The 14,236-nt window shown below is 45.8% G+C and overlaps 1 protein-coding gene across 2 annotated transcripts in view; it reads left to right on the top strand.

Moving 5' to 3' along the window:
• The window catches only part of MAPKAP1 (MAPK associated protein 1), a 269,365-nt gene that overhangs the window by 145,732 nt on the left and 109,397 nt on the right, over positions 1 to 14,236 (top strand). For both annotated transcript variants that reach the window (XM_085882336.1, XM_085882335.1), the window contains exon 4: positions 12,111 to 12,283. In XM_085882336.1, coding sequence (XP_085738462.1) covers positions 12,111 to 12,283 — 173 coding nt within the window. The remainder of the gene's footprint in view (positions 1 to 12,110; positions 12,284 to 14,236) is intronic.

Here is a 14,236-nt window from a genome sequence, read left to right as displayed (position 1 = left end):
TTCTATTGCAAATGACGTTGGCCCCATGTTAATCGGCTGAACTTGAAAAATTAACGTTACGAAATCAGGTGATGTCGTCATAATTCGGAAACCGCAAGTCGGAAGTACAATTATTTTACTTCAGGACACTCCCGGGTGCATGTTCTGTCAGCATGTGAAGTTTGGTGAGGATCAGTCCAGTACTTTTCGCATGCATAGGTCACAGACAAACACACATACAGACACACAGACAGACACACTTTCAACTATATATATATATATATATATATATATATATATATATATATATATATATATATATATATATATATATATATATATATATATATATATATATATATATATATATATATATATATACACACACAAACATATATATGAGTGAGGCGCCGTGAGGAGTGATGTAAGGGACACATCGGCCATTTTGGAGTTAATGCCATATAACACTATTTTAACCCTTACCCTATCATCCGAGCCTATCATTAGCATATCATTAAAAATGTCCCTTACATCACTCCTCCTCGCAGGGCCATATATATATATATATATATATATATATATATATATATATATATATATATATATATATATATATATATATATATATATATATATATATATATATGTGTGTATACACACACACACACACACGCACACACATATATATTGTTGCGGGCCGGGGTCCGGTGGCGAGAATGACCACTAGGTGGGGGAAGTTACGTCGTCTCCCACCAGACTCCTGGAATTGTAGGCCGTCGCTCACGGATAATTCCGTGACTCGGCGGGTCGCTTAACCGACCGTGGACGCCAATACCTTAACCGCGAAGCGTACGGTCTTCCTGCCAGGTTTAATTAGTTCACCTAATTAACCACGCTGTTACGACGACCGGGGAACCACGCCCTCAGTATACCTTGCCCGAACCGGATCACTCTACCAACTACGGTAGAGTAACAACTACCAACTCCGGATCGGATGCAGCCGAGCGGAACTGCCAAGGACATACCGGCTGCAATGAACAGATTATCGGGGATAAAGACCCGCCTAAATTTAGATCCGAACCATGCTAGACCAATGAAGGAAAAGACAAAAACAAACTGGGAACATTTCTACAATCATTTATTTACACTTGGCGAGGAAAAACATGTGGTGTAGGAACAAGTATATTGATGTGTTATGCAGGGGAAAGAAGAGAGAGATGTCGTGCGACAATTTTTACAGAAACTTATAAAAGCGGACACAGTGCAGACTTACACGAGATTAATACAAGCAACAATTACAATCACCAAAAACTTATACAATTTATTTAAAGGACAGGCGCCATTCACTCAGATACACACTCAGAGAAAATAAACCCCATTAAAAGAAAAGGGGACCTTTCGCAGTTCGGAAGGGAGGAAGTTGAGGTTGCAGTTCTCGGTACCTGAGAGCCTCGGGGGAAGGGATGCTCCGTGTTGCGGCACCTGACAAAGGTTGAGTTGGTCAGCCACAACCGTACGTGTGGAGTTTGTGTCCGTGGAGAGGAGAGCGTGGGCCGCCGAGGCGAGACGTGGGTAGACACATTGCAACAACGCCAACGAACCCACCAAACTCTCCAACCACCAAAGAACCAATGACCTTCCTTCTTTCTTTCTCAACACCCTTCCACCAATTCAACGACCCCCACAAAATGAACCCTCAAATCCAACTACGAACTCCAAGCACTCAACCATAGTCTGAGGATCACTTCATACTTTACAGATCCCCCTGGGCGGGGAGGGGCTTTGGCGAAGCTGACGTCATCGTCCTTCGTGATTGGACAGGGCCTTCATGGGGTCCGCCCTTTCTGGGAGGGGCTTGGGCCAGGCCGGCAAGCCTGCCCACTCCACTCGTGTCTGGACCTGCCAAGAAGGAACTACTGCAACATTTTGCCTCTAAAAAACGAGTCTCTGGTTAGGCGAGTAAGCGGTGAAGCGCTTGTCCAGCCTAAACGAGAGTAACAAGCGAGAGGAAGGTACTGCCGCTCCAACAACAGGGGAAATAAAATAAAAGGGGAGAAAATGATTAATTCATCTAACTAAGAAAACATCGCAACACACCCCTTTTGCTTACCCACTACACACAAGGGAGGGATCTATCTGTACATATACAAATGGCATAACTAACTTCGGGACAACTGTATGTTTGTATGCATACGGTTTCTAGAACCATAACACTACCCCCCTCCCTTTTGCGAGACTCGACCCGAGTCATTTACATCCGTGTGGCATGCAGGTGTAGGTTTCCCCGAGTACGTTTTACCTACAGATCCCTAAGTGCAACATTTTGAATACATGTCCCAAAAATAAATAACCTAGTGCGTTGCGTAACGAAACTAACAGACTCATTCGGACAACTTAACTATATTGCCAGCGCTAAACAAACAACAGGTGGGTTAGGACTATACACATTTCTAATATTTACACTACCCATGGCCCAGGACCTGTGACTTGAGGAGAGAACAAAATAAAGGCAACATTCGTGGTTGAGTGCCACAGCAGGCAATCGATGGTCAGACATCTTCGGGACCCTCAATGGTCCCTTGTTTGTCGGTGAATTTTTTACTTTCTTTTCGTTCCTGGCTGCTGGAGGCAACTCACCCGAACACGGCAGGCCACACGCCGTTTCACAGGCCATTTGAACTGGCCTTTATGCAACAAGGAGGTATCCGGGCTGCCCAATGCAGTTCCCGGTCCATTTGAACTGGCCTTTATACAACAAGGAGATATCCGGGCTGCCCAATGCAGTCCCCGGTCCATTTGAACTGGCCTTCACACCACAAGGAGATATCCGGGCAGCCCAATGCAGTCCCCGGTAACGCGGCTGCCTGCGGGGCAGTCCTTGCAAAACACTTTCACAGAGATGGTCCTGGCACACATGGTGAGGTTGAATGGCATGGCAATGCAAATAAAGGCATGGGCAAGTATGGAGTCAAGGCAAAGGCAGAAAAAGAAAGGCATGACAAATGCAGACCAGGTTAGGTGCGATGCAACAGGTCGGCACATGATGCTGGCCGGCCTCGGTGTGGTCTCGTGAGGTTGTGGAGGGAGTGTGGTGGCGTTGGCCGGTCCGAAGACAGGCTCAGTCCTACTCTACGGTCTCCCCCCAACCTATTGCCTATACCTGTCCTTGTCCATACCCACCCCCATTAGCTTGCAACAAGCAAAAAAAACCCAACTAAATTTAAACATTTTAAATTTTATCTAATAATTACGTGTGTCCCTAACCCCCTTATTGTCTTTGTTCATCTAACCTGGCCTGACTGTCTGTTCCCAATCCTTAAGATCCCCTTTTCAGACGATTAAGGGAGACAAGTTAATCTGTCCTGAGGCCCAATGCAGCCTCAGCATTACTCCCACAGGTTTCAGAAATTTCCAAGGCGAGTTCAGCGGCCTACGAACAGCGAAGGGATGAATGGTGCGAAGGGGTACACGTTTCCTATCTATCTTAGCATTTATTAAATGTTAATCTATCCCTGGGGCTTTTCAACACGCCTGTCTTTTTAAACTATCGGTTCTCGCAACCATGATTCCCGTCGCCTGTGTTGGTGTTCATTATTAATTTGGGCCTTTCCCACAAAGTTTCTCCCGTGCTCTTGCACAATTTCGTGGCTGGGCAGCGTGGCTCCATTGGCAGGGATACCCATCTGCCTAACTCGATCTTCGGCACCCCCGGGTCGCTGAGGCTGTCTCCGAGCCGACGTTCTCCTTATGAACATGGGGGATGCCCTTCCTGCCATCTTCCCCGTTGATACCCACGCGACATTTTGGTCCTCCTGGTCCCATTTCCGTGGGCGACCCATGCCCATTACACTAACTCGGTCCCTTGGACCCATGGCGTACTCTGGCCGACTACTCCGGTGCCCGGGGTGCCCTCTACTCAGTACGCATATTTCATCAGCCATGCTCCCAGCCGGTCAATAGTCTCCTGCACCCTGCAAAAGGTTTTGTGCCTTTGTCCAACACCAACAACCAGAACGACATCCTTTAGGTTAATTTAACTAACTCGCTAACTGTTATTACACTAACTAAACTCCACGTTCCCTTGGGTGGGATTCACTCCTCCCCCCAATCATTCGTTCGCACCATACATTCCACTTTCACTCCATTCACACTCTTGGGCCCGCTGACCCACATTCACTCATCATGTTTTTTTTTAAAATCTACTCCAGACTGACGCTCTACGAGCTACGTTCCTCCTAACTATCTCGTGCTCCCCATCATCCCTTATTCTAATGTACGTTCCATTTAACTCTATCGCTAAGCTACGTCCCCACTACACGTTCCATGTCTCCAATCCATTTCTAAATTCTAACCGAAATTCCCCTCACTCGTGTTACCGGACCCCATGGGGGACTGCTCATGCCCCATGAGGCTGGTCTATCTAAAGCTAACCTTTGTCAGGTCAGGCTAGATCTGTGACCTGCTACAGGTACCATGTAAACCTGTACTAACCTGTTCCATGGTCAGGTTGTCGGCGACTAAACCGTCTCCCCCACCAGGATATTTTGGTGAGGAGGGTGTTTAGATATGGACACCAGCAGGATTAAAAACAAAACCTGTCAAACGGCGGAGGAGCTCCTTGTAAGCCAACAGCCATCCATATCTAGTGCCCAACTGTGTCTGCGGACGTCCTCCTGCAGTTGGGTTACTTTTTATTAGGAGGTTGGTGGCAGGATTTGCACTCCGCCCACCATAAAACCCTTCATTCCGCAAAACACAAAAACGCAAAAATTTCTGAAAACCCACTCCGTGGGAGTACCTCCTGTGCAGCTTCCCTTCGCAGAGCAGCTCACCGGATGACGGGATTGGGGCAAAGCCTTCGGGACCCCCAGTCTTTGATGATAGGAGGGAAACTATGGGGTAACATTCCTGGGTCAGATTGTGGGAGAGTGTATCGGAGTGGTGCTGAGGTGTCGTCCACCAGACAGCGGTCTCCTTGGGTTAACCTGAGGCGGTCCCTTCGGGTGGGTGCCTGGAATGTCCTATCCCTAAGAGAGGATGATCACCTGTCTCTGTTATCATCTGAGCTCAAGCGTTTGAACTTCGGTATTGCAGCACTCTCTGAGGTTCGGAGACCGGATTGCGGTGAGGTAATGGTGGGTGGTTACACCTACTATTGGTTTGGTCACTCTGATGGTTACCATACTCACGGAGTTGCTGTAGGTGTGTCCAATAAGCTGACCCCAATGATAACTGAGATAACACCGGTCAATGAGCGTATTATGAGACTAAGGATTCGTCACTCCTTACATGTCATTTCCCTGGTCTCTGTTTATGCTCCGACTGAGGCGAGTGATCTCAGCGTGAAGGATGCATTCTACGCCACGCTCGAGTTTCTGGTTGATCAGTGCCCCAGACGAGATACACTTCTAGTCTTGGGGAAGTTCAATGCATCGACTGGAACTGATAGGGATGGTTATGAGACATGTGTTGGTCCCCATGGGTCAGTAACTATGAACCAGAATAGCACTAAGTTCCTTGACTTTGCAAGAGGTCATGGACTTAGGGTGGCTGGTTCATGGTTTCAGCGCCCACAAGCTCATCGCTGGACTTGGTATTCCAACGCTGGCAGTGTGGCAAAGGAGATTGACCATGTCCTCGTTGATGGTCACTGGAGGATGATCCAGAACTGCAGGGTCTACCGGAGTTCTCAGTTCCTCAATACTGACCACCGGCTTGTTGTAGCAACTCTAAAGCTGCAACTTAAATCCAGGAGAATGGTACCATCCCAGCTGAGGCTGGATGTTGGCAAGCTCGAGCATGAGAGGGTAACTGAGGAGTTTGCGAACAGGCTGAATGGACATGTGGGGGGTCTGGGTGCTTTGGGGGGTCCTGAAGAGTTATGGAGTGCTTTCAAGACCACCGTCCTTGATGTTGCCGGTGGATGTCTTGGAACTCACCGCAGGGCAAAGAAGATTTTTTTCTCTCAAGAGAGACTGGATACCATTTACCAGAGTCGCAGGGCCAGGCTGAATGGCAGAGCTGAGCTGTTCAGGGAGTTGAGGCGTAAAACTGTACGTGCATTAAGGGTGGACAAGGAGGCCTATGTGCGAGGAATCTGTGAGCGGGTAGAGCATCACCTGTGGACAGGTGATTCTCGTCCCGCTTACAGGGGAATTCGCACATTGCGTTCATCCAAGCCATCCCTCGGAGCACTGCAGTTAGAGCAGAGAGTGGTAGGCTCTTGACAAAAGAATTTGAAGTGAAGGCCTGCTGGGCCGGTTACTTTGAGCGGTTGTACCAGGCTGATCCCCCCAGCTGTCGAGTTGGACGTCAAGGGTGTTACAATCCCCGTTGCTGACCCTCCAATCAACTGTGGTCCACCTTCGCTTGTGGAAACATGGGCTGCGGTGAACCGGTTGAAACGGCGTAAAGCTCCAGCTATCTGTGGCATCCATGCTGAACTTCTCAAGGCTGGTGGAAATGCTGCACTTGTGTCGTTGCATGCAGTTTTGTGCTCTGCCTGGAACACAGGCATCATCCCAACTGATTGGAAGAGGGGCCTTGTTCTCCCTCTCTGTAAAGGGAAGGGTGATCGCCAAGACTGCAACAACTTCCGAGGGGTGACGCTGCTCTCAATGCCGGGCAAGGTCTTTGCTCGGATAATTCTTGATTGGGTTCACCACCATCTGCTTGAGCACCAGCGTCCAGAGCAGTCAGGCTTTACACCAAAGAGGTCAACGATTGACCGTATCCTTCCTCTTCAGGTCCTCACCGAACGCAGACGAGAGTTTCGGTCACTCATGTCTCCTCTTCAGTCTCCTGTTGTCTCTTCGTGGGTTTTCGCCTAGCTGCAGCTGCCTTGGGACCAATGAAGCTCTTCCTTTTTCGGGGCATCTAAAATCAGTCAAATTTTGATCAGAAACTTTGTAAACGTTCACTGGTCTGTCCATCCACTGGTTTGTCTTTGTCTTATCTTGATCAGGTTGTGAATTAAAAAAAGTCTCGATGCGGAAAAATCAATCAATTGAGGCAGAAAAATTGAAACAGGGGAAAAAAATCGACGTTTTTTTCGGTTTTTTAAAACATCTAAGGTGTGCTATTGTGCCTCTGAAACGTGCTGATTCCGAATATGCCTTTAGTTTTGCTCTGGGATGCGTCGTTTTTGAGTTATAAGAGGACAAACAAACATACACTACTGTATATGTATATGTATGTATATATATATATATATATATATATATATATATATATATATATATATATATATATATATATATATATATATATATATATATATATATATATATACATATATACATACATACATTCACGAGGATAGCTTAACTGGCAAGGTGACCATATTCATCTGTGTGTCACACCAGAACTTCCTGCAAGTGTTCTGACCAATGGGCGGGGCACCTGACACACATCCATCCTGTTTAGCCATCGCAAAGTTAACGAGGATTTTGAATTGCAGGCAGGAAAGAATATTTTCGTCAAAATTGAATGTCTGCCTTGGGTTGCAGTCAGTGAAAGACTCAACACAACTTGCAGTTTCAGTGAGTATACATACGCTTTACAAGTGCTTTTGGCAGTAGCAGCCCACTGCACTCACATGCACTCATGCACTCACACAAACATTATATACTTGTCCAGTAAGCTTTGCAAAAATTCATTCCCCACTATGATGGTCATAGTTGTCTAGCAATGAGTGAAAAAGACAGTGAAGTGTAAATACATTGGAGTAATGGATAAAAACTTGCAAAGAAAAAGAAGCGGTGCTTTATTGTGTTTGGATATACGAAACAGGTCAGGTCAGGTATGGGAGCATGCGTCAGAGCAGCGCGTCACTGCATCCACTTTCCGCCGGTACTCCAGGGGCCTCCGTCTGGCCATCCCCCAGGCAGATGCCAGACCCATCCCCATCTCCTAGAGATGCCGATCAACCTGCTGCAACCATGAGGCACATGGTCGGCCCACTGGCCTCCTCCACTCACGAGACTCCCTCGCTGAGAGAATCTGTTGAGCAGGATCAGCGTCAGGAAAACGAGCCACATGTCCATACAGCCACAGCTGACGCTCGCAGACTATGCAGGTGACAAATCTCATTTGAGTCTCTCTCAGCAACCGCTCGTTGGACACAAAGTCCGACCAGCGATAGCCAAGGATTCTCAGAAGAGACCTGGTACCAAAGGAATTAAGTTTCCCTCTCAGATTCTTGGTCAGAGTCCAAGTCGCGCATCCATAGAGCAAGACTGTAAGCACCAAGGACCTGAAGACTCGGACTTTCGTCCTCCCGCACAGGTACCGGCAGCGCCACACCCCATTATCCAGTGAATCCATGACTCCCCAGGCCCGACCCAGACATCTATTGACCTCTGACTCACAGCCAGCAGAGACATGAATATCACTGCCAAGGTAAGTGAATCTCTCCACGACCTCAACATCCTCAGCACAAACAGGCACAGACAGGACAGCAGCGTCCAAGATGTATACGGAATAGAATATAATTGAATCTGCTGGACTCTCAACTTGCAGGCCTGTGCAAATACAGATCATTTGGAAACCTAGTTCGACCAAAACTCAGACTTGCATTTGCCTGAGAAGCATGTGAGTCTGGTTGTGTTCTATGCATTGATCGAGAACCATGTTTCACTTCCATGTCTCACAAAGACGGATCATGATTGTCACGTTGAAGCTCGGAATCTATGTTGACATCGTGGCCGAGCTTGATTACTGACCTTGAGACATTTTCAAATGAACAGCAACACTGAGCAATTTATGGGAGATCTTGGGACAGCTGAAGGTGCAAGTAATTCTGTTTAAAAAAAAAAGAAAAGGATAATAATAATAATAATAATAATATTAATACACCTTTGTACACAAGTTTGATCTCCTGACGATTCTCCAGCATCTTTACAGGATCCTCTTTTTTCCACACAGACACATTCTCTCCTTCAATGTAAATGAACAGCATGTAATGTGTAAATAATATCAACGAACTATCCAAATGTTTTACTTTTAATGACCTCGTGGAGAGTTATAAATGTTCCATGAATGCTTGGCGAGGTGAACAGCATGTATAGAAGCGATCACCTGAGTGATGTTCAACAATCATTATGTGCTGGAACACCCATTCAGTTTGACATCGAAGGCACATGATAGCAAAATGTTTTTAATCTTCGCGAAGTCCATTTGACATTGACCTTGGTTGTCTGCATTGTGTGCTTGGGTCTGAATTGCAGAATTTCAAGCAGTTATTGATGATGTTGCTTGGTTGGTTTATATTTGTCGTATTTAATATGGCTGTTGTGGCCGAGTGAGGCTGTATTTCGTAAGGTTTGGTATTTGTATAGGAATGCATCGTCAGAGGAGTAAATGGAATGTCGGGTTCTAATACGCAGCTGATGGACTCTGTTGCACTTCTGACTCCTCGGCCTGGATGCCCCATGATACTGGATATGTGCACCCTGCCATGTGAAAGCACTTACATACAGCCTGCACCCACAAAGGCCCCTTTGTATGCCCGCGCTCCTGTACTAGCCACTAATTGCTTCCAGGTCTGACATCACCCGTGAAGGCGTACGGGTGTGGAGCCGCTGGCCGGATGCACCAAATAATTGGTCTTAAACTGCCACCCACTCACCATTTTTGTTTTAGTTACTGCACCTCGCATTTTGATGGCAGGTTTGATCATATTCTTGTAATTGCACTAATTTATCCTGATTCTATTTGCGGAGACCTGACTTGCTCTCATCAGATGATTTTAAAAAAATTTTCATTGAACAGAGGATGGTGTGATGAGAGTAGGTATTGTGGAAGTTGAGGAAACATAAGGAATTGCTTTTTGATAACGTAAGTTTACTTTTAAGCTCTGAGTTTGCCATCTTACTAACCTGGCTGGTATAAAGGTTCTCCATATTTGTCCACCAAACTCATTTGAGGTCTTTTACTTTGGTGTCTGACTGGTTCTTTGTAAACTCTTAACTCTAGTGTTCAATTGCCTGGATTAAGAGAACAAATGGCCAATTGGTTGGTTGTCTTTTGGCCGTGACTATATTGCTTATTGCAATCTTTCATCAACCATTATAATTTGTCTCTTTCGTTTGGAACGAGTGCTGATAAGGTGAGGCATGATTGGACAAAGGGCCAACCGTCTACGAGATTCGTCACTTGCTCACAAGGTGTTTGATGGAGCCCGTGGCAGGCCTTTAGGTGCCACAATACAGGAAAAAGTCAACAATTATGGTTCCTTGTGCAGTCTGTAAAAATAATTGCCATATTTCAACAGGCATGACTAATGCTCATATTTTCTTTGGGCCCTCAATCTACCAAGCGTGAAATCATTGCAATCCTCGAGTTTTAAGCTGTGGCGTCTGTGAGACCGGCTGGGCGTCTCGAGCTTGAAATTTGTTCAAGAGATGCATCGTCGATCGGGAAGGTATCCATGTTACGTTATCATTTCACTTCCCTCGTACATTTCCAGGTGCCTCTTCATTCCTTTTGTGTTTAAAGTTCCTGAAGGAAACTGTACGGAAGCCGTAAGGAAGAAATGGGCATTATGGCACAAATCGACATCTCACACTGGATTTGAACCCTTGTGTTTGGACCCTCTGTGTTGTTCTCTGAGCTTTTTCGAGCTGAACGGTTTGAGCTTTTTCTCTGTATAAACAAGCAGCAAAAGAGCAATGCATCGTCACAGTGGTTGCAGCAATCTCCCACGACAGAAATGACAGTGATGGTCGGGATAGAATAAAGACAAACCGTTTTCCTTGGCCTCGGGTCACATTTATTTTGAGGACTAAACGTTGTCCAACGCAGGATGGAATGAATGTCCGTGTATGCATAGAACGTCGACGCGATGGCTGCAGATTGAAATGCCTCTGCAGAAGCAAAATTGCTGAAAGTGGTGACACCAGCTTGTGCGTAGTTGTGGCATCTTTGCACATCAGCATCAGCTCACTGTTTGAACTTTAAAGGAGGTTTATGTAAGTTTGGTAGATCCTTTCTTGGATACTTCAAAGTGCATGTTGTATTGAGCAATAGAGTTTGCTTAGACGAGCTTTTATCTTTTGTTGTTTTTCTCTTCTTTTGTTTTTTTTTTCCACCATTGCAATTCAACCTTATTTCTTTCTTTTATTTCATTTTCTCTTGATGAAAAGTGATGCAGATTTGACGTGCGATTTAGCAAGTGTGAACTGCCAGGAACAATCACTCTCATCCTACTTGCTCACAATGTGAAAAACCAACAGAAACCTGCACTCGTCAAACATTTCCCCGAAAGCAGAATGAGAGGGGCCATGTCCCAGAGTGAGGCTGTCGTGGCAAATTGCACCTGCTCGTGGGCACGAGGCACTCAAGGGGAAGAAAGAGGGACGAACGCTGAGAGCGATGCCGTTTTCGCATCTTCTCCTCCTTCCAACCCGTGGACTGCAGCGCCTCGCACGTTTGAATACGGTCATCGTTGCGAGCAGCGAGTGCTTTGAGCCCAGGGGGCTATGATTATGGATCTGACATTCCAGCTTGAAATCTGCATAATTATTTTTTTGCCTGGCAGCTCTGAGCGCTGCTTTTTTGTGATCTGTTTTTGGGATGATAATCATCTCACAGACCTCCATTTTGGAGAGGGTTTGAGCAATGCCCAAAACTCTAATAATAGCGACAGGCCGTCCAAGCAAACTGGACTAGCTTGAGATGGTTTTCGCTTTTACGTTCTCAGGAGTTATAGATGGTATCGGTGTTGTTGGTTTTGGAGGAAAAGGTTGTAAAGCGGCAGTGATGGCAGGTAACTAAGATTGTTTTCTTTATTATGTTAGAGAACACATTCGTGCTGCTCTGAGTGTTTCCATAGTAGCTGGACAGACTGGGCAGCTCAGCTGCCAAAATGGCCCTGGAAACATTATCTTTTGTTCGGTTGCACAGGTCCTGTGACCTTTTACTGCAGTCTGTTGTTCTATTTTTCTCTAATTATTGCCTTTTTGGTTGTTTTTCTAACCATAAAGATTCCATCGTGGACTTTGTCCAGTGTATGGGAATGAGTAGTTTAGCTTTCAATTTGTTTGTTTATCTGGCTCATCTTTATGGATGTGCTGATGAATACTGTGACGAAGATGACGATATGTTCCAACTTTCATTCACATGTTTTGCAGGGCCATGTTGGTACGACGGCGACCAAGAAGATAGATGTGTTCTTGCCCGGAGGTGTTGCCACCGAGAGCCGGCAGTCTATGACCATGGTGGTGATCGCCAACGCTCGTGTGCAGGATCTCGTGGGACTCATTTGCTGGCAGTACACCAATGAAGGCCGAGAACCAAAGCTCAAGTTAGCATTTAATTCTACACTTCCCCTTCTCCCCCCCCTTCCCCACCCCCACCACTTCTTTCCATTTCTCCTTTCCGATCACACTTCCAATTATTTTCTCTTTTTGTATTTTTGTTCCTTCTTGTTCCCCCATCTTATTTTTTTTTCCTCCTTCCTTCCTTTTTTCCTAGTTCACCCCACCCTTACTTCTTTTCTCACCTCCACCCCTCACCCCTCAACCCCCCCGCCCCCGCCGTCCTTCATTGGCCTATGTATCCTTTGGACGGCTATCATGGTGGAAGATGAATTGCCACGCTAAAAGGTGTGTTCCTCGATGACTGACTTGAGGGATCGGAATATTGCTGTCACTGTCAGCAGTCCCGGTGCACCGTTTCCTTTGTGTAAATTTCCAGCACAGTTGACCGGAGCTTGTATTGATTCTTCCCTGCACTTCCATCGAAGATGTTGTACATTGTCTATGATTGTGTTTTATCTGCAGTTGTACAAGCTGTCATTTTCTGTTGCCAAATAACTCGAGTTTGATCCTGTTTGCAAAGAACGATACTTTTATCCCTCATCAAGCTATGCTCATCCCTTTGCTCGAATTATGATGTCCATCTCACTTTAATTCAGTAAAATTGATGAGCAAAGTTCAAGGATGGGGAAGGGTAAGACGCTCGTTTTGGTTTCCACCTGCTCGCCAATGGTATTTCAAGTATCCACACTTCCATTGAGGCTACATCATGCTATTTCATGTTTTGTGTCTTTCTGTATGAAGGTTGAACATTCGCTGCTGTTTGTGTATCCAATTCGTTGACAATATCTATACCGAATCATCATCTATTGTGGAAAATATAAATAACAAGACATCCCGAGGTACTTTAATTCACTTCCGACGTGTTTGAGCAAACCACCTCTCCGACTGTTAATAGCACTAGTTTCATTTAGCCATGTAGGTCATGAGCCTTCCCTGCATCACATGCAGTTTGATGTCATCAAACAAAGCTTTGATTTCTCAGAAGAGGAGTCAAACCGATTTTTTTTTCTTTTCAAAAAGTTTTTGAGCCAAAAACGACCCTCCTTCCCCCTCTCCCCCCTCCCCACCGCCACCAAAAACCGAAGAAAATTACACAGTAAAGCATTTGGGGGGGGGGGATGCATGGAAAGGTAAAACGTTTCATGGACCAACTTTGTCCTCGACACATGATCTTATACTGAAATGGAGGTGGATACTTTTAGCATCTGGGACGTTCAACACACAAGGATCTAGGACGTTCATCCAAAAATCTGGGACGTTCAACACCCACTTCCACTCTTGTTCCTCTTTTCTCCCATTTGTGGAACCACCTTCCAGAGTCTATTCAACTACACTCTTCCCTCCAGAGCTTCAAGCAATTGGTGCATCACCATCTCTTGTCATTCCCTAGCTCTACTTGTGATCTTTAATACCCCATTAACCTTACTTAACCATCTTACTTGCAGGCTACTATGTTTCCTCTCTTCCACTCTCTCTTCTTTTCTTGTTCACTAATTCCTTGCTTGCTGTATACAACAATGCTTGGTGTTGGCTTCATGGTTAGGGTGGTGGACTTGGGATCCTAGGATCCTGAGTTCAAATCCTGCTCTGCTGTTGAATTAATACCAGGTGGGGTTGACTCTGCCTGTCATCCTTCCGAGGTCGGCAAAATGAGTGCCAGCTTGCTGGTATCCTGTGTCGGAGTGGTGACCCATCCAGGATTGTACCCAATAGCCAAGGAGACTGATTAGGCAGCACCAACGCTCTGCATAGAGGATGGTCCCAATAGATGGATGGATGGATACAACTGTGCCCCCACTGTCATGGCATTGCATTTTTACCCCTTGTCAACTCGCTCTTTTGTGAGCCTTGATGTTGTATACAGTAGAATAATCTGATACTTCTGCAAAATGTGAGCAAAAGCATAAATTCTTTGCTTTTGGCACTTGTCAAAAAGA

This window comes from Eptatretus burgeri, chromosome 5, assembly GCF_056783735.1.
Source record: "Eptatretus burgeri isolate ZD-2024b chromosome 5, Ebu_testis_v1, whole genome shotgun sequence".
In the NCBI taxonomy this organism is placed as follows: Eukaryota; Metazoa; Chordata; class Myxini; order Myxiniformes; family Myxinidae; genus Eptatretus; species Eptatretus burgeri.
Note: the sequence above shows the minus strand (reverse complement) of the source record. Positions and strands in the feature narration are given on the sequence as shown.